The 20,420-nt window shown below is 40.5% G+C and overlaps 1 protein-coding gene across 1 annotated transcript; it reads right to left on the bottom strand.

The window, feature by feature from the left end:
* On the bottom strand, window positions 1–19,386 carry nsmaf (neutral sphingomyelinase (N-SMase) activation associated factor). The gene is made up of 31 exons (XM_049565262.1): window positions 19,229–19,386; window positions 16,781–16,867; window positions 14,636–14,714; window positions 14,068–14,129; window positions 13,641–13,677; window positions 13,402–13,452; window positions 11,994–12,065; window positions 11,757–11,804; window positions 11,498–11,550; window positions 11,263–11,392; window positions 11,100–11,171; window positions 10,888–10,996; window positions 10,386–10,562; window positions 10,072–10,151; window positions 9,439–9,529; window positions 8,959–9,022; window positions 8,624–8,675; window positions 8,210–8,330; window positions 7,590–7,721; window positions 7,467–7,509; window positions 7,217–7,383; window positions 6,671–6,782; window positions 6,317–6,375; window positions 4,620–4,687; window positions 4,464–4,531; window positions 4,259–4,382; window positions 3,981–4,064; window positions 3,446–3,599; window positions 2,829–2,931; window positions 2,311–2,420; window positions 1–884 (listed from the first exon to the last, which is right to left on the bottom strand). Exons 1-31 carry the CDS (start codon window positions 19,264–19,266, stop codon window positions 790–792), a joined length of 2,742 nt encoding a protein of 913 aa, XP_049421219.1. The 5' UTR covers window positions 19,267–19,386; the 3' UTR covers window positions 1–789.
* Between the last annotated feature and the right edge of the window lie 1,034 nt (window positions 19,387–20,420).

A 20,420-nucleotide genomic window follows, 5' to 3' on the forward strand; every position in this document is an offset into this window, starting at 1 on the left:
TTACTTTTAGAGATGCGTGTTATTTGGATAATGATAACACCTGAGCAGCCTGAAGCTTTTAAGTCCACTTCGCAGAATAAAATGCACATAAATCTACAGGGACATGATCACTAATTAAAAAAGGTAATGTAACATGATGCATAACAGAAAACAAAAAAATCCACACACATTTAAAATAAGAAAACTGAAGTGAAATATAAGGCGTTTACATGGTTTCAGCTTCCTGCTCCTCTTCCTCTCTATTTCTGTCTCAATGCATCGTTTTGTCATATGGATCACTGAACATTTATTACGCTGATACACGACATCTATTGCACATCTGTCAGTCCTGGACGAGGGGTCCCTCCTCAGTTGCTCCTCCTGAGCTTTCTACCATTATTGTTTCTTTATCTGCCAAAGACAGACAGAGTGATGTCATATGTATGCTGCGACGCCCTCTGAGGGCTTAATAAAATAAATTAAATCAAATTGAATTGCTCCCATGCACAAACTGCAACTGGACATTTTCTCTCAATATGCAGATAGCTATGAACTAACATGACTGTATGTGAGCTTTTGGTTGGTTTTTCATTAGAGAACAGCTGAGAGAGATTTAAGTCCTCTTCTCCCTCTAACTGCTCTGCGATACTGTACGTTTAAAGTTTGTTTTCAGCTCCTCACAAGTCTTTCATGAGTCTCTGTTCAAAGTCAGATACTGCGGTTGGGTCATGTGGTCTCCAGGATACTTGGCCGGTATTGTAAACTGCACTGGAAGTCTCCCCAGCAGATGGGTCATGCAGAAACGGTCCTTTAACTTTGCAGCTTCCAGAGGATGATCTGTCTGTCCTCTCCGCCTGTGATCACTGTGGAGCACAGCTCACTCATCCACATGGCGGTGACAGCACCTGTGCAAAGACAACATGTTTACAGTGGACATTTACAAATACATACTTCTCTCACTTACTCATACTGCAAGGATCTTTATTTACAGGTACTGGCAAGCAGCATAAATGCTAGGGCTGCCCAAATGTTAATTGGCAAGATTTCATTTGTCGCTTAGTCGCAGACAAATTTTTTTTTTTTAAAAAAAAAGAAACGATCGTGAAACTCTATAAGGAGCTGCGCCTTGTCAAAATAAATCACATATTACAGGCGGTTAAAGACGCACCATGGGTACAGCCTCTAGTGTCAGACAGGAAATCCAAAGTGTGGGATCATTTTGAGAAGGTGAAGGACGAACCCAAGGTGATATGTAAACTCATCTTCATTGGTCGACTACAAACATGACGTATCATCTGAAACATGGAAGTAGCTACATGCCCATTAGCCCACAGCGTCATTAACAGGCGGCTCGCTCAGTGTGTGACGTGCACTTGGAGATAAAATATAGGCCTATATTAATGAAGGTTCATTAGTATGGTTTTGTATTTCTCTGTAATGTAGCACAGTGTTAACAATGTTACTGATACTATTCTTTCTCACACCTTCAACTCAAACCACCAAAATATATCATTTAATCATTAAATTAATATCATAAACATGCGGGTGACTAGTCGACTAATGGTCCTAAATGATGACTACTGGTCGACTCGGAAAATTCTTATTCAGGGGGCAGCCCTGATTAATACCTAGAGGAAATGGTACAAAGGTTCAGTTAAAGCTCAGGTGGGCTGTGACTCAATCGCTGCTCATTAACTGCAGTCACACTGTCAAACTTGATTCAAGTATGAGTCAAGATTGTGTTACTACACTGCCTTTTTCTCGCCTCAGATGTTTTCAGAAACATATTTTAGTGTACTCTTTAGGTGTAAAATGAGAACATTTGAGACCCTGCTGCCATGTTGGAATCAGTCAAGCTGAAACAAAGCACTGCCTACCGGCTGGAGTAAACATGCTCATTTTACAGCTAAACAGTACACTAAAATATGTTTCTGAAATGTCAATTCAGGCAATTCAGTAACAGAATGTTGATTCATATTTGATCAGCGCTGCCTAGCTTGACAGTTTGACTGCAGTTCACAAGCAGTGACTGACACTACTCTGATTGGTTGTTTCTGTGATTCTAGCAAATGCCATGAGGAGCACTATGAGGAGGCAAAGGAGCATGATTGTTTGCACAGATTATCGGCCTCATGTACTGCTGTCAGGATACAGTGAGAGTTATAAAAAAAACCTATATCATATTTGGGTTTTTTTTTTTTTAAAAAAGTAAGTAGTACTGTAGCTTTAAAAAGTTGTACTATTGTTGTGACTCAATATAAGAAACAAACAGAACATTTACTTCAGGTGTTTAACCAGGTGAGCTGTTGAATGTGAGAAGATGAGGTGTACCTGAGTGTGCAGGGATCCTCTGGATGACTGTATTGCTGAGCAGGTCCCACAGTAGGAGGTCACCTGACTTTCCCCCGCACAGCACCGAGTGCCCGTCCCAGCAGAAACACCTGGACCCACACACACGTTTGATTTGTAGCATCAGTCAGCAAAGTGAATCAGTTTTTATTTTAAACAGCCAAGAGCTGAGGTGTGAGAGCTCAAACACAAGCCACATCACATCAGTGTCTGTGTAGCTAACGTATAGTTAAGTTAGTGGCTCTCCATTGCTGTTCCTCTAGGAAGCTTGTTAATGTGTGACTTACTCCCACCTCTGGCCCAAACTATGTAGAAACTATCTGACCTAAATACCTGTACTGCAGTGCAGTCTAATCCCTTACATGTACAGTGTAGCTCAAAGAAACCTACTTATGAAAATAAGATTTATAACATACATTCTCAATTATATATGTGACTCTCTGGCTTTATAAGGAGCTTCAAATGCTGTGAGCTTTATAACTGTGACTGAGCGACCTCACCTCTGCTCCTCCTCAGCTTTCACAGATGAGATCACCATTCCCGTCTGGACGTCAATAACCTTCATGCAGGAGTCGGCACCAACACTGAGGACGTGTCGGCTATCTGAGGATGTACAAACCAGAATCATCGCTTTAGTCATGGTGTCTGGGTCACTCGGATCTTTGAAATGTCGTGATGTAATTTCTCAAGTTCAGCTCTGAAAACTAGTAATGCAAGAGAAAATGGCCGACTAGCAGACGGTCATATAACCAGGTTTTTATAGGGCCTAGAGACAAAGTTCTACAACACAGATTTCCAGGACTTTATAATGAGGTATAATGGAGCAAAGAGCGCTGCTGGAGATGTATTGTTGCCGTTCTCTCTCCTGCAGTAATGACTCACAGCAACAAATAAAAGCGCAGCCGGCCACTTGGCTGCAGTGTGATAAAGTTAGTCTGTAGGTGCAAAACAATAAACAGCAAGGCAGAGCCAATTACTGTTCTCAGCACTGACCCTTGAAGGCAACATTTATACTGCACCAACTGAAAGGCTGCTCTGATAAACCAATCAAGAAGCTCCCTCAGATAACTCATAACACACACCAGTTTCACATGAGGTCAGGTTCTTTGACACATACCAGGGCTAAAGGCCATGTGATGGATGGTTCCAGTGTGGCAGCAGTGGACCTGCTGCAGCGTCCCGTAGCTGCCGGTGTCCCAGATGGTGACGGTCCCATCTTTACAGCCGGACACCAGCAGAGTCCCCGCTGGATTCAGACCGATGGTGTTCACCTGTACATGCACGTAAGAGACATTTCAGTGTTCAGACTCAGGCTTCACCACATTTTATTTCCTCCGTGTTATTAAAGTCAAGACTGTTTCACTGTAATTGCATTGCTAGGCAACAGCTTGGGTCCATGTTTACTTCCTGTCAAAGGGACCAAATCATTCAGTTTATGTTTAAGCTTGAGACTGGCCGTTAGTTGTGACATCACAACTTCACAGAAGTCCCGTCAGCTCGTTTAAAGCCACCGTTTCTGATACAGTCTGTGAGCATTTCTCTGTGGACTGACCCTTTTCATACTATTAACATATTTTACAAAGGACATGGAAATCAAACATTTTTTTAGAATATGGGATGTTTAAATACAAAGCTAACATCTGTGCCCTCACCCCAGCATCATGTTCCAACTCAGCCAGTAACTGAAACTGGGATCTCTTGTGACTGGAGGAGCTGTCAGAGGCACACTGCCACACCTGTGGAATAACAACATCATCTCAATCAGACACCAACACACCCCAGGAAAAACATAAAAACTAATATCTGCACCACATCTGTCAACAATGACGTCATGTTGTGTTATTGGCATTTTTACAGACTCTCAACTTGTCCAGATATCAAAATGCCTGATAATGTCATAGCTTAATAACAGCAGAGTTTTAGTTTTTACCTTGACGGTGGAGTCCCAGGACGCCGTGTACAGCCGGTCATCAAACCAACACATTTGACTGACGGCATCATCATGACCCATCAGTGTGTCCTGCCGCCTGCCGTACGGGATGGAGTAGAAATAACTGAGGGGAGAAACACGCAGGTCAGTGTGACGTCATGGAGATAGTTTTGAAAATCATTATGTTCATATATGATATACATACACGTTGTTGTCCCAGGAAGAACACACCACAGTTTTACCGTCTGCCAACATCAAACACGAAGATAATGCCTGAAAAAGAGCAGAGTGATTTACTGCTCAGAGTGAGTCTGACATTATCAGAGAGGAAGTGAGGTAAACAGTAAATACAGCTTTGTACCATGTTAGAGAAGGACATGCTCCTCTGGAAGTCCTTCAGCTCTTTGGAAAACATCTTAAGTGTGGAGTCTGGAATAAAGAGTGATACAGCTGAGTAAGTACAGCACAACAGGAACAAGAAAGATGAATCAATTAATAATAATAATAATAATAATAATAAAAGATAAATATATTTTATTTTATTTTATTTTTTTCCCCCCGTTAAAAAGTTTTTTTGGGGAGTTTTTCCTTATCCGCTGCAAGGGTCCTAAGGCCAGAGGGATGTCGTATGCTGTAAAGCCCTCTGAGGCAAACTGTGATTTGTGATATTGGGCTTTATAAATAAAATTGATTGAATTAATTTATAAAAAAAAAAACCTAAAAAGAAAAAAGAAGACACTAAATTTAAAGCACCCTAAAAACAAGACAAAAGAAACACAGAAAAATAAAAGAAAAATACAAACATGACATTTATTAACATGAAATGTTAATAAAAAAATTAAAATAAAATAAATAAATCTTAAAACTTTTTTTTTTTTTTTTTTAAAGAGAAAGTTACCATACTGTCAAGCCCACAAAGTTAAATTACACTATGTCACTAAATATAATAAATTATAAAACAAGCCCAAAAAATTATATAAATTAGGACTGAGGATCCACCTGCAGGACAGGCCCCAAAGTCTGAAGCTTTATTAATTAAAAAAAAAAAAGCCAAACCTATGAGCTATTAAAATAAAATCAAAATAATTTTAACAATTCAATTATATCATTATTTCATTATTGGTGTTTTTTATTTAGACAACCATTTTGATGCTGACAAATCACAGGTATATAGAAGAAACACATCAACGTGTTCGAGGCAACTGATTCCTGTGTGGGTGTGTTTTTAACAGTTTTTTAATCACTAATATTTTATAGCACTATTTATAAAAGTATTTACTGTTTGTTTTTTTGTTTTTTTACTTGTTTATGCACTTATTACAAACATACAAGTTGATAATACTTTCTTATATATCTAACAAGACATGGGAACCTGCAGTTTTCTACAGGCATATTAACTCATACTAACATAATTTCAATTTTGTCAATATTGTACGGGGTGACTGTCAATTTAACAGTGCTCAATATCAGTAAACCATTTTGAGGAGGAGCTGTGTAAACAGGACATATTTTGTCTGCCCCTCCTGAGCTGTTGGAACTGTAGAGGTTTTATTTTTAATCTATGAATCAAGCATGGTTTTAACAAAGAGTAATTTTAAAGTATATTTTATATTCATGCCTCATGTGCCCATGCCACATGTTACAGTCATCTCAACTGTGCTTTTAACCATAATACATTACAAAACAAGTCTGACTCTGGGTCACAGGTCTATTCTGAATGGACCATAAGAAACACACTTTATTTTGAAGTACAGTGAATTTCTGCCACAGAGCTTTTATTTTGAAGTGCATTTCCTGCTGTAGAGTGAGTGACTAACTGACAGCTACTTGACTGAGACGGTAAACTTTGATGACATGGCCAAACACAACTATGACACAGAGTACATTAAACTGTGGACCTTGATCTAGTGACTAAGGAGGAATCTGGACCAGTTGGGATCCACTGGATTAGAGTTGATCAGGTGACACTTCACTGCAGGTCTGTCTTTTGATCCTGTTCGGACCTCTACAATGATCAATATTTGTCTCAGATTTAAGATGTTATGATATTTTCCAGACCTTGAGATGTGGAGAAAATAGCTGCTCCATCTCGAGTCACGGCGATGCCCGTCACAGCCCTGCACATTCAACACACAGACAGAACACATGTATAAATATCTACAGGACAAATGCAGAGGGGAGGATGTGCTTAGCTTAATGTAGCAGTCACACTACAATTACTGAAGACGGAACAGACAGTGACCTCACAATACATGTTAATAGGTTTCTATTTTCCTTCCTGCAGCTGCCTGCCGCCTTCGAGCTTTGCATGCACTTCCTCATATTTTCAACAGAGCTTTCATTTCAGCTGTAAGTGGACCGGCACTGCAATTATGTTCGTGCTTTGTCATTACTGCAGCCATCCTGACTTACTCTTTATGGATCTTGTGGCTGGAGATGGGTTTCAGATTTCCCATGTTTGCCCAGGCTAACTTCCTGCTCTCCTCGGTCAGGTCCTCGAAGGACGAGTCCTCGCTCGGAGAGGCTGCAAAGACACACAAGGATAACTGCAGTACGGGTATATGGAGACGAAATTGACACTTTTATGTGTTACATGGTGCTGGATGCTCTTATGCACATTTACTATGATGATATTAATCACTGGAAATAAAATAAATCAGCAGATTATGATACTGTTTGTGACTTTATTGGTAAAAAAAAAAAAGTCATGATGCGACACAGAAATTTATGACCACACTACTTGAACAGGGAGGATTCACTGAAATACAAATTCCCTCCCAACCTGCACGAGTCAAGTGCTGCATTATTCAAAGAAACCTGCACTTTGAGGTGTGAATCATCGTCGGCACCATTAGTCGGTTTACAAATATCATAACACGACCTTAAATTTGAAAGAGCAGCCTTGTTCACAAGCTGCTTTGATTCTTTTTAACTGTGTGTGTGTTTCTGCAGTCCTACCTGGAGACACTTCACTGACTGTGGAGTTGCTGCTGGGGCTCCGAGTTATGTTGTGAAACCTGGGTGTGATCCTCTGAGGGTGGGGGGTGGTGAACAGCTGTTTGGGCGTCTGGCCGAACTCCAGGATCTGCGTCAGCATGGCGATCCTCTGGTCGGGGTCCTCGATGCTTCGCAGAGAAATGGAAAGTCAGCTCTACAGTGTAATGTTAAACATCTTTAATAGTGATTTGCGAGTGTTGTTCTTGGGTACCTGTCGCAGTCGATGCCTCCTTCATAAGTCAGTGGGTGAAACACTGAAAGGCAAAGAGATAAATATTAGTCTTTGCCCAGTTTTGGCTGGTGTCATGTTGACAACAGATGGCGGTTATTTTACCATTGTGGGCCGCGACAGATTCACTGCCTCTCTGTTTGAAGCCAAACACCAGGTCGATCCACTCATGAAGGTGCTCCGACACGAACTGACTCTCCAGAGCTGTCCTGTGCTTCTGAAGAAAATCACTGGTATCTGGAGTCAAGACAAACAGGACAGAGTAAGATGAAGGAGAGGAAATGACACCTGGATCCAACAGAGTTCACATGCAGACACAGACTGCATGAAATAGTGGATGTAGCTTTGGGGTCTGAAAAATAAAGCCAAAGATGAAGTGCTTTAACATGGTAGTCCTTCTAATGGCCAGCAGGGGGCGACTCCACTGGCGTCAGTAAGAAAATGACCCGACTTCTCACTTAATTTATTTACTCAGTAAACATTTTCCTGATGAGTTTATGGTCCCAGTCGCTAGGTTCAAGTCTTCTTCAACACAGCATGATGCTCATTTTGTAAATTATGGTCCCATTTAAAGTAAAAGAGACGGTAAAGCCGGGGATGCTTTAGGGCTATGGCCAAAATGCCGAACTCCTGCTTCCAAACTATAGTCCACAAAGTGACGTCACGGCAGCTACGTCCACTTCTTTAATACAGTCTGTACATGCATACCATGATCAGAAAGTTACCTGAGGCCCACGGTGGGAGAACAACGTCACTGACTAAGCTTCCGTTCTGCCTTCTGCCCAAACTTAGATTCAGTTTGTTTTCCAGGAAGCTGCAGTCGTTCCCATAAAACTCTGGAATCAGCTGCGTTAGTGCAAAGACATTCACACAAAGCAGACAAGTCATGAAACACTTCCACAGAAAACATATGAAGACACTCTAGATACTGCTTTGTCAGGGAGACACAGTACATAAAAGTGAAGATGGCAGCATGGATACTGTATAAGGATCATTTTACACCGATGACTATGTTCATGTTGGTGTGCAACTCTGATATGTCTGTACTGACAGCACAAACTCTTCACTTGCAGGAAAATATCTGGTGAAGACAGCAGTAGTGTCTCACTGACATAATACACAGCTGAGTCATATTTTACCTCTTTGAAGTCAGTTGCCCCCTCTAAGCAGTTTTTCCATGTATCAGCTATGCTGTAAGAAATCAAAACAGGGTTGTTAATACCAACATGTGAAATCATTTTTCATGTATTAATTAGTTTTCTCCCCTGATAATATTCATAAACTGTGTCAAAAATAAACATCTAACACAGTATGGGATCAATAAATATTCTTATCATTGACATGTCATCCTAAAAATTCAAGGTTTATTAAATGTGTCGTGACAGACAAGATAAGAGAACAGAAATTCAGCACGTTACATAAATGAACTCATTTAAGGTTTTTCTGAGTGTTTGATTCGACAGAAATAACGTACCTATTAAACATGCGATCTGCGTGGTCGTAGCGTCCGTTCTGGAGACACAGCATGTGCTCTGGAGCTGCAGGGGAGAGGACAGAGCATTAGCACAATATTAGCTCCATTTTTCAGCAGAAGCAAAGATGGCAGCTTCACATAAACAGGCTCTGGGTCCCCGAATACATTTATATTAGAAATCATCTACCCTCACATTTGTGTGATTTCTCTTTAGACTGCTGTAGTGTAACACATAAACAGCTGTTCTGACAGTTGCTCCACAGAGATTAAAAAAGAAACCCAGAAAAGTGCATTTGATATATTTTTTTTAAATCATTTTTAATGGTCTGTCTCCAGTGTGTCAGAGAGACTGAGACAGTGTTCTTGCAGCACAGACAAGCATGCAAATGAAAAGAGAAAGTGTCTGACACACTGAATGTACACTGTGTGTTCTGTGCTTCCATACACACTGTTGCTTGTGTGATATTGTGTGTGACATACCGACTCTGACCAGGTAGAAGAGGACGTAGCCTGGAGATGAGTAGTGACTGCCGTACATGAAGCGAGGTTCAGGCATGCCTCTGTAGCGAGCCTGTGGACACAACAACTCTCTTTACTGATGTTTACTGACACTCACAGCAAAGAAACAATATGTAGCAAATATTAACTACAGATATATATCCATAATAAAACAATGATCATGTAATTTCATTCTAACATAGCCCCAAGAAAGTTTGTCACGTAACGTAAACAATTACGTAAACCTGGTGTTTCCTGTGTTTCACTCTATTCAGAGCAACTTGAGTGGGTAAAAGGCATTTGACGGCATTGACAGGCGACCAAATGAAACACACCGCTACCTTGAGTAAAGGCCTTTGCACACGAGTCCGTTTTTTCAGGTCAGGACAGCATTATCAACTGTAACTGCCACATGAGCGCAGCGCAGAGAGACGGCAAATAGCAAGCCAGAGGGACACACTCACCGAGACCCACATGCACTAACAAGCACATGCAGTTGGACCGTCTACCACATTACTCCACAATATCTTTACATAGTAAATAGTGGTTTGCTGCTGTCCATCCAGTCACTGGGTTACATATAAAAAATAATACACAGGAGCAGCAGAGTCTCACCAGCAGCCGGTCTAGTCGCTCCTTGTTTAGGGCTCCCACAGGTTTGCCCAGGTCCCTGAACGTGGCAGCATTTGTCATATCTGTGAAACAGAGAAAGCAGTTCTCACAGTTGACTACTGATGCATGTCTAATATGAGCTGCAACAGTGAGAGTGAAACCATTACTGCTCCTCTCACTATGTTTTATAATGTCAAACACTTCAAACAAATAATATCAGATATGAGAACAATTGTAAGGTAGCTGGGCTCTGATCCTGATCACACTGGGCCTCTGCTGTAACATGTTATGTAAATTAATCTTTGCTATTAACTCACCCAGCTGCGCGCTGGCATAGTCAGCGATGACCCAGGGGAAGACAGGATACTGGGAGAGGTCGTTGCAGCTGCGGTCAGCCAGGTTGTTGAGGTGAAGGAGGTACTGGTAGTTGCTCAGGTGGCCGCGCTGCCACTGCAGCATATAACTCTCTGCTGTGTGCTCCGTCATGTGGTTCTCTGAAAGACAGCAGGGTTCTATCAGTCATGTCTTAGGTGGTTTTATCAGTAATGGTTTCCAAAGGTGAACGCCAATATTTGGATCAATGCTAGGAGCTGAAACTGTCTTTGAAGGCCAGTAGTGTTCAAATGAAAGACAGATTCAATCAATACAAAACTTTCATATCAGAAGTCTGCAAAAAAGGAAAAGCAGCACACAGAGAAACTAACTTACATCCATGAGACCTGATCGTCAATACTGTTGACCTTGTTTTTAAGACTCAAGATCATTTTGGAAGTCTAGACTCTCTGAAACAGATTCACAAACAGCCTGAAGTTTTCTCACCCAGGAAAGTGGCAATGTAATAGTAGATTTCATCTCTGTCGGCCGTGTTGTAAAACTTCAGGTAGATGTCAGAGCAGAAATCGTTCTCAGTACAGAACACCTCCAGACCCTGGGTGAGGAGAAACATGAGCGCAAACATGAGGATTTGAAATTATTAGACCCTTCCTGCCTACATTATTATATATTGACTCACACTGACTAGCTGTACTCACTAGAGGTCTGAGTCCATGCCGTCTCTTGTAGATTCTCCTCACTCTGTGGAGTTTGATTTGAATCACCTGCTCCTGAAATGACAAGCCATAGAAACATGATGTTATTTTATTACCGAAGCTCAATAACAAAGCTCAGCATGTCCACTCAGATGTGGCGGCTCACCGGATATCCATTGAGAGGCTGGAAGTAGAGGCTTTCATCTGTTATGCAGACGTGGCCGGGATTGGACACGAGAGGCGTGACCATCTCCACCGCGCACTCCATGTGAGGCTTCTCAGCAACACTCTGAAAGCTTCACACAGAGTCCCAGTGTTATCTTTACCAGCTGCATACTCCAACAAATTATTAATACTAAAACTATAAATGTTTTAAAGCACTTCTTTTTAAGTCAACATGCCAGTTTTTGTCGAAGGACGTCCTCGCCAGCCGTGACTGTAAATTGGCTGCAATCTGGAAAAACACAAGAACTGTATGTTTGATCACAGATGATTATATCAACAGTTTAAAAAATATTAATGCACTTAAGGAAGTACGATTAAGCAGAATAAAGTACAAGGAGTTGAGTGGATCTTTAACACTTGTGATTATCATCACTCATAATATCCCAGGCTTTAGATGCCCACTGTGTGTTTGAACTTTAACACCAACTGACTCACCATTGCAGTCTGGTCTCCAAGTTTCTCCAGACAGGACGCCCTGTGGAGCTGCAAATTTCACCAGTCAAAAATAAGTGGAGCAACACCAACACATACCAGAGCTGCAAGTATCCAAATTCATGCACTCCTGAGTCAAGCTCCATCTAACAGCTCAGTTTATTCAAACAAACACACTCAGTGGGAGTAAATTTATCTCCCACTGCTGCAGCAACTATTGTTTTGAAGTAGCTGACATACCTGAAGTAATGTCTGAACGACATCTTCTGTTTTACTCCAACCCTCCAACTGAAAAGTCACTTTCTTCGACCCCTGTCAAAGTGATGAGAGAAGTTTAAGAAGTTGAACAGATGAGCAAATCTGGAGCCTTTTCCGAGCTCTCAGCACTCATTTTTTTTCTTGAAATGTATTCGACCAACTCATTATAGATCTTAATTTTGACATAATGGGTGAGAAGTTGAGTTGTAGTGTGAGCATTCGCATGAAAACAAGACTTGAAGCCTAGTGTGATGCCTGGAAGAGCAAAGTTTCCAAATAGCTAAAATCCACATTCTGTGAGAGGCTGCAAGAAGTCAAGTGTGACTAATTGTTTTTCACACACTATTTAAGCAGGATTTATACTTGTGCGTCAGCTCTAAGCAGAGCCTACACACACCGTTGTGAGCATTTATATTTGCGTGGTGTGTCTGTGTCACTCTGCAGTTACACCTCCAAAACACTAGTCAGCAGTTGGGTTTCTGTGAAGTGCTGTAAAGTTTAGTTGATTCAAAACACACATTAAACACACATTAAACATGGCTTAATAGAGACAATTTCACACACAAGTACACAAATCAGCTTCACTATAACTCGCAGCATTCACAGACAAAGCATTTGTCTTCTGCTGGACACATTTTTCCCACAAATACAACATGCTAATGTTTTTAGCACAAGCCTATGGCATTTTACATTGTATAAATTAGCCTAGTGGCTAGTGGACTTTTCCTCTTCTCATATAAAACCAGGGACAATAGCAACATTTAACAAAGGTAACGTTACAAAATTCGGCTCCATTACAACTCACAAAGTTCACCAACAAAACAACTGTCTTATACTAAACAAGTTTTAAAAACAAATATAATATGCTAACGTTATTAGCACAAGCCTATGGTGTTTTACATTGTATAAATTAGCCTAGTGACTAGCTGAGATTTCCTCTGTTCATATGAAGCCAGGATAAATCACACACAAGACTTAAAATGCTATTTTTGTGGAGGCTTTATTGTCCTCACAATTTATTGTTTCTTATCAGTGAGTAAAGTAAAATAGCTTTCTTTCCACTGAGGGAAATGGTTTCAGCTTACAAAAATAGACAGGTGGTCTGCTTCACCGCGACGTGTAGTTACATATCTGGGGAGGTGCACTTTAGGGTAAGGTGTAGGCTCTACATCGACGCAGAGCCTACACCATAGGTACATAGGTATTTGATGCATAAGTACAAATCCCGCTTTACTCTCAACAGGACCATCACCCTCCACATGTTTACAAGTAGAGAAAATTATGCTACGGACAAACAGAAACATAAAGAGCACAGTCCATTCTCTGGAAACAGCTCCTGGGATATAAAAAACATCAGAGGAAAACCCCCGTCGAGCTTCAGTTGACTCACCCTTTCATTTCTGTAAGGTGCTATGACATTGCTCTCTTTGATGTAAATAACCTGAAATTAAAGAGGAAGTGAAAGTTGGGTTTTACTTTGAAAAGCCATCATGACAAATAACACACTGCTGAAACCATTAAAGATAATAAATCTGGACAAACTATCACCATTAATTATAGTTCGACAGATCAAGAGGACTCTGAAGATCAACATGTCAAATAAAAGAAGAGATTCTGAAGATGACTCACCTGAACACACTGAATAGAGAGGGCAGATGGTCTTGGCCTATGAGTAAAACACAAAAAAGTTAAAACATCACAGTAATTCATCACTTGGTAAGATTTAAAGCAAAAGTTTCAACCTAAACTAAATCAAAAATGAAAAAATCTGCTAATGACTTTAGCGATTCTTCTGAAAAACATACAATAACCAACATCAAATCTGCTCCAAACTGAACTACCTGGCGATGTCACCTGAAAGCAGTATCACAGTCTATGTTAAGTCTAAGTAATTCGATGCAGTACACTCAATCATTTGTAGATGTTGGTTTCAATATTGGCATCCAGGTCTAGTTAACATTTGCACAACATTTCAAAGTCACCAGACCAGTTCGACAGTCTGAGTAAACAACAGTGTGTGAGCTGAACGTGTCCGCCGAAGATGAAACCAACTCACTCGTTGAAGGGGTTGTTCTCTCTGTCAATGAACTCGATCTTCTTACAGTCTCGAAGAGGAATCTGCAGAAACAGCAACGAATTATTATGAACCATGATTTACTGTTTTTTTCCTGTTTTCTACAGGAAAACAGACACACAAAGTACAATAACACGTCCATGCAAAACATGCACAGTAGAAAAGGGATGGGCAATATTTGATTTCATGACATGAGACTAGATTTTGTCTTAGGTTTTCGATACATAAAATCTGAACTGTTGTCTTTTCCTGGCTTTAAAGGCTGAATTACAGTAATGTAATTTTCTGAACTTATTTTCTAATGTTCTAGCTATTTTATTATTTTCCTTCATACACTCATTATATCCACATTACTGATTCTTCTTCCTCCAAAAGCACCAACATTAATAATATTGCTGCAATATCAGTATCCAGGTACTTGGTTATAAATTTATGGAAACTTCTCTCTCTCTTCTCTTCTCTTCCCTTCCCTCATTTTTGGGTTGGAAAAAAAACATCTGGTGGCAAGAGTTAAAAGACATACTATACATAAAATATTATTACAACAAACCTTTAAAATTGGCTCTCCAAGATCATCTGGATCAAATATGACAGATCTGGAGCAGATCTTGAACGAGCCTCGGACTTTTCTGTTAGGAAAACAGCTAACGTTAGCATGTTAGCACTCTTAGACACAAGACTTAAATATATCCACATTAACTGCAGTAAAGAATAACACAAATATAACCTGATACATGAATGAATATGCTGCATAACAAAGAAACCGGTATAGTAAAAAGACATTATTAGCAGTCCTTTTAGAAAAGTCAGGGAAACAAATGCTAATTAAATGCTAGCTTGCTAAAAATATATATTTTCTCCTGAGCCAGAATGAATTCAGACTGCACCTCTGCCTGCACCTCGTACGTGTATGTGATGGAGGTGGCCTGGCCAACCGCCCCAAACCCAGGCTCACGGGAGAAGGGGGCCCGGGAGCCGCCGGCCCTCCCTCTTCCCTCTAACATACTGTAAAACGTTTCATACACAACAATAGATGGATTAGTTTCCATCCTAGACTTGTATGGCTTTTTAAATTGTTTTATTTAAGGTGTAAACAAAAAAAAGACAGAAGACGATACCGCGATATCATACCGTCGCCGCATCCCCCCAAAATAATACCGTGATATTGATTTTAGGCCATACCGTCCAGCCCTACTCACGAGCCCGTCACGTTTGTATAAAACACACTTTATTTTGAAGTACAGTGACTTTGTGGCACACAGATTTTATTTTCGAAGTGCTGTTTCCTGCTGTAGAGTGAGTGACTAATGGACAGCTACTTGACAGAGACAGCAAACTAGTTCGAGGACGTGGTCAAACACAAGTATGACACTGATTATATTAGACTGTGTGGACCTTGAACGAAAGACTAAGGAGAAATCTGGACCCCAAGGCTGGTCCAGTTGGGAACCACCGTTCAAGATGACTCTGACATGTAGTGTAAAGTTCAGTGTAAAGTTCATATCACATGTCAGTGTGAGAACACGTCTTCTGGCATCAATCAATCAATCCATCCATCCATCTTCACTGGCTTATCCGGGATGAGACACGGAAGCAACAGGCCAAGCAAAGCACCCCAGAAGTCCCTCTCCCCAGTGACACTTTCCAGCCATTTCTTGGGGACTGATGTGTTCCCAGGCCAGATGAGGTAATCCCTCCAGTGTGTTCCCTCTGACAGGAGGCGCCCAAGAGGCATCCTGATCAGATGCCCGAACCACCTCAACCGACCCCTTCCAAAGCAAAGAAGCAGTGGCTCTACTCCGAGCTCCCTCCTGATGTCCGAGCTCCTCACCCTATCTCTAAGGCTGAGCCCAGTCACCCCTGTCCCTTCTCCATATTGGACACATAATCCATTCGCTTTGTGCTGTGGAAAAATGATGAACTATATATGAAAATATGTGAATGTCATCATGAATAATAGTAACTGTATGAGGGTGTATGATTCATCCACGGTCATGGCTGAGATACTTTCGGAGGCCTCAGAGTCCTTCACTGTCTGCATGCATGTGAGGAGGCTCCAGGATGCCTGAAGGTTAAACAGGGACCTTGTAGATGATCAGACACCATCTGTATGATGTGTGAAATACACTTTATAAGACTGACCATGACAATAAAAAAACTGTCTGACTACTGTTGTTCTGAGAGGCTTGTTACTGTTCTCTGGTTTGCTCAGACCTCCATAGCAAGTATCGATGTTTGAACAGCTGCTTCTCACAGGCTGACACAACCGCCTCAAGCTTTTAAGACTTTGTCCACATATCAGTACCTGCAAACTGCAAACACCTGATAAGTACAACAAAGTCCTGCGGGCATATCTGCACAGTTAACAACTTATTCTGGTTTTTAGACATTATTGAGGTTTGGCATCATGGTGGTCAGGATTATCACATATCATAGAATCCTATATTATATCTGTAGAAAAAGGACATAGAGACTGTAGTGGACTGTACAAGATGTAATTTTGGAAGGACTATTGTCAATGTGAGTACTGTGGATCTCCAAGAAAGGAACAGAAACACGAGTCAGAGCCGAGACACCTCACAAACTAAGTAACAGAGGGGACGGCCACTATGTTAAAGATTCACAGAGAAACCACATTCACACAGTCACATATGGTGAAGTGACTGATGAAGTTGACGATGTTACTCTGAATTACCTCTCCTTCTTTGAGCTGGTGGTCACATGGTACGCAGTGTGCTGCTCAAAGTAATACTCCTCCAGATCCAGCAACAGCAGAGAAAATCTGAGGAAAGACAACAGAGGAGTGTGAGATGACATCATCAACAACAACATTAGTCATTCCTACAACTTTGTCACATTACAGAGGGTATTTGGTCAGAAATATTGTTATGTTCAATTTTATCTTGCAGTCCGAGCATTAATGAAATGCTTTTAGGAAATATTGAGACATAGCTGTGAAATATCGTGACATGATTTTTAGGACATATCACCCAGCCCTAATATCCTCCTGAGACCTGAACTTTTGTTTGGTGTGCATTTTTAATTTCTCCAAGCTGTTTGGGATCAGTAGGACCCGATAAGTATAAATAAACAAACATTGTAAACAATAATAAAGTCTCAATGTCCTCAAACGAGACGACAAAATCTCAATGTCCTCAAACAAGACGATAATAAAGTCTAAATGTCCTCAAACAGGACAACAAAGTCTCAATGTCTTCAAACGAGACAATAATTAAGTCTCAATGACCTCAAATGGGACAACAAAGTCTCAATGTCTTCAAACGAGACGATAATTAAGTCTCAATGTCCTCAAACGTGACGATAAAGTCTCAATGTCTTCAAATGAGACGACAATAAAGTCTCAATGTTCTCAAACTAGATGATAATAAAGTCTCAATGTCCTCAAACGAGACGACAAAAAAGTCTCAATGTCTTCAAACGAGACGATAATAAAGTCTCAATGTCCTCAAACGAGACGACAATAAAGTCTCAATGTCCTCAAACAAGATGACAAAAAAGTCTCAATGTCTTCAAATGAGATGATAATAAAGTCTCAATGTCTTCAAACGAGACGATAATAAAGTCTCAATGTCCTCAAACGAGACGACAATAAAGTCTCAATGTCCTCAAACGAGACGACAATGCCCTCGTTTGCGACATAACTCTCGATGAGGGAAGTGAGAAATATTAGGATAGAGATCTTTCCCTAAGAAAAGAGACACCACTTTATACAAATCGGCGTGGCCGACGTGCAGTCATACGTCACACGTAGCAACGATGCAAGATACCGGTAGTCATTCAGGTTTGAAAATGCCGGCTCCAGCGCTTGTGCTGTGGCGTGTGCTATGTTTATTCTTCTGCGCCTGATGAATCAACGGAGAAGAAATGCTGAAAACAGGAGGTGCCTACGACGTCTTCTAGTTCTGATTGATTTTGTTCGGGTAAGTCGATTTGTTTAAATATTTTGACGCTGTGTTCAACCGAGTTGCTGATGACTTTATGCTAGTGCAACCATCTGTTGTTTGTATAGCCTACATTCCGATCGTAGAGTAACAAATTGTTTTCCACCGAAACTTGTCAAAATTGCTGACTTCGCAAGGTGTTCTGGGAAATTCCATCTTCCACTTCGTTGAAAGTGTGGGTCGGGGTTCCCTTGGAATCCAGGGCAGGTTTTAAGTGTTGGAAACCACCTACACTACCTCAATTCTGTTTTGGGACACCACTAGCCTAAACGTGAACGCGCACAACCAAGTGCAAGTGGGTATTTCTAGGGGAAGTGTGGGTATTGGGACAGGCCCTAAGTCTCAATGTCCTCAAACAAGACGACAAAGTCTCAGTGTCTTCAACTGAGACAACAATAGAGTCTAAATGTCCTCAAACGACTACTTCTTGATTAACACTGTCTTCGCTCGTTACTGTTGCTAACATTGGTCAAATTTGTTGCCATATCAATCTACAAATAAACCAGTTTCAATCATTAAATATGATCAGGTTTTGGACCTTGTCCACTTTTGTGTCAGGATCAGCTGCAGACTGACTTGACAGAGATGGCTGCCATCTTGTTTTTACATGGATTAGTGTAGTGTGCTCTTACTACCACTAGATGGCACAAAAAGTGTCCATGAACGAGGACAACAGGTCTAAGTTAAGTAGAATGAAGTATAAGGTCAAGTAAACCCAAAATGTGACGTTGTCATATGAGGACACATGGTCTTAGGGGGACAAAGGCTACAGAAGCTCTGCAGGGACACTCATATCAGCTGTACATGACTATTGTTACCGTGTCAGGTCAGAAATGGCCGCCTGGGGGTTTATTTAAGGTTACAGAAAGTCATACAGTGCTTTAAAATATGTTTTTACATATATAAGACATGTCCTGACAAGTTACAGTGAGCAGACTGGACTGTGTTGGGTTACAGACTCTAATTTCCTGCTCCTCACAGACGCGTCTCATTGTGCCTTTAATAGCAGGAGTGCATCAGACAGCTAACAGTGAAGCTCTCATTATGTGAGTGTCCCGGCCTGAGGAGGAGCAGGACTCCTGTCTGCAGCCCGACACAAACAACCCGCCGCAGAGCCGAGACTGAGCCCTCAACAATACCGAGTGAAATAATGTCGCGTTAACACCAGCAGCAGCACCAACCTTTCTTTAGTCCGCTCCTGCGTCTTTAAAAAAGCCATGACTGTACACCATCCTCCAGAAACACCGACCTGCCGCCGTCTCTGCTCACATCTCTGTAAACACGGAAACTTGCAGGACACCACGTGACTGACCCTTAGACAGACGATCCCCTGACAAAGGAAGGAGGGAGGTATCACTCTGACGCTGTTTCAGGAGACCGTGACGAACTAACAACATTTAGCCCAGGCTGAGGTTTCATGTATGGTGTCCCTGAGGTCCTGGAAGGTGATTTTTTTTATTTATTTATTTATTTTTTTTAAAGCTGTGTGCACAAGACCAATTTTATCAGTAACAAAATGACGTAATAATATTTCTATTTTAGTTTTGCACCATGAAGAGTTCGTCTTCAGTTGATCGTTTCTTCTTTAAAATGTCACAAAATACTGGACAATGTTTATAACCACTTTCCAGAGTCCAGATCTTACAACTTGTTTTACCAGCCAACAGTCCAGAATTCAAATAAATTATATAAATACTTATATATTCATTACAGGTTTTACTTCAATTACTTTTTCCAATTTAATTTGTTTTTATTTTTTTTTTTAATTTAATTTTCTTCCTATTTTAGAATATGTTTTATGAGGTTACTTTAACTTATTTAGATTGGCTACTCTTTACTTTTTTAGCTTGTGCATTGACTTTGTGCTGCATTTTGTGTTTGGAAAGTGCTATACAAATAAAGTTAATTATTATTAATACATTGAAATTGATATAAAAGTAATAATAACAATAATAAATTAATAACTTCTCACATTTAACAATGTGTACAACTTTTTTTTTTGCATTTTTGTCTGAAAAATTACTCAAACTAGCTGGCGGCAATGTTTCTGTCATTCTACTTTCTGATTAATTGCCTCACCATATTACCACCAAAATGTTAAGATTTTACCACCATAATGTATTCACTTGAGAAAGAAAATTGCCCTGTTTTTCTGAATTATTATTATTATTGTTGTTGTTATTATTATAATTATCTTTCAAATCTGCTCTTGTACTTTTGAATTAATGAGATAATAATCTTGATTATTCAGAAATACTAGAATTTATAAGATGATGATCTTGATCATTTAGAATACGAGCACATTTTTTATATATATATATTTTTCAGAATTCTGAGATGATGATCTTGTTAATCCAGAAAAACAGAGTAGAT

Source organism: Epinephelus fuscoguttatus, linkage group LG21 (genome assembly GCF_011397635.1).
Source record: "Epinephelus fuscoguttatus linkage group LG21, E.fuscoguttatus.final_Chr_v1".
Classification (NCBI taxonomy): Eukaryota; Metazoa; Chordata; class Actinopteri; order Perciformes; family Serranidae; genus Epinephelus; species Epinephelus fuscoguttatus.

Excerpts from the sequence above, each read along its gene's own strand:
- nsmaf (XM_049565262.1), bottom strand. The coding sequence starts at position 19,266 with ATGGCTTTTTTAAAGACGCAGGAGCGGACTAAAGAAAG. Across the intron at positions 12,066-13,401 it reads CACCTTACAGAAATGAAAGG|GGGTCGAAGAAAGTGACTTT; the intron begins GTGAGTCAACTG and ends TCACTTTGACAG. Across the intron at positions 2,421-2,828 it reads AAAGCTGAGGAGGAGCAGAG|GTGTTTCTGCTGGGACGGGC; the intron begins GTGAGGTCGCTC and ends GTGTGGGTCCAG.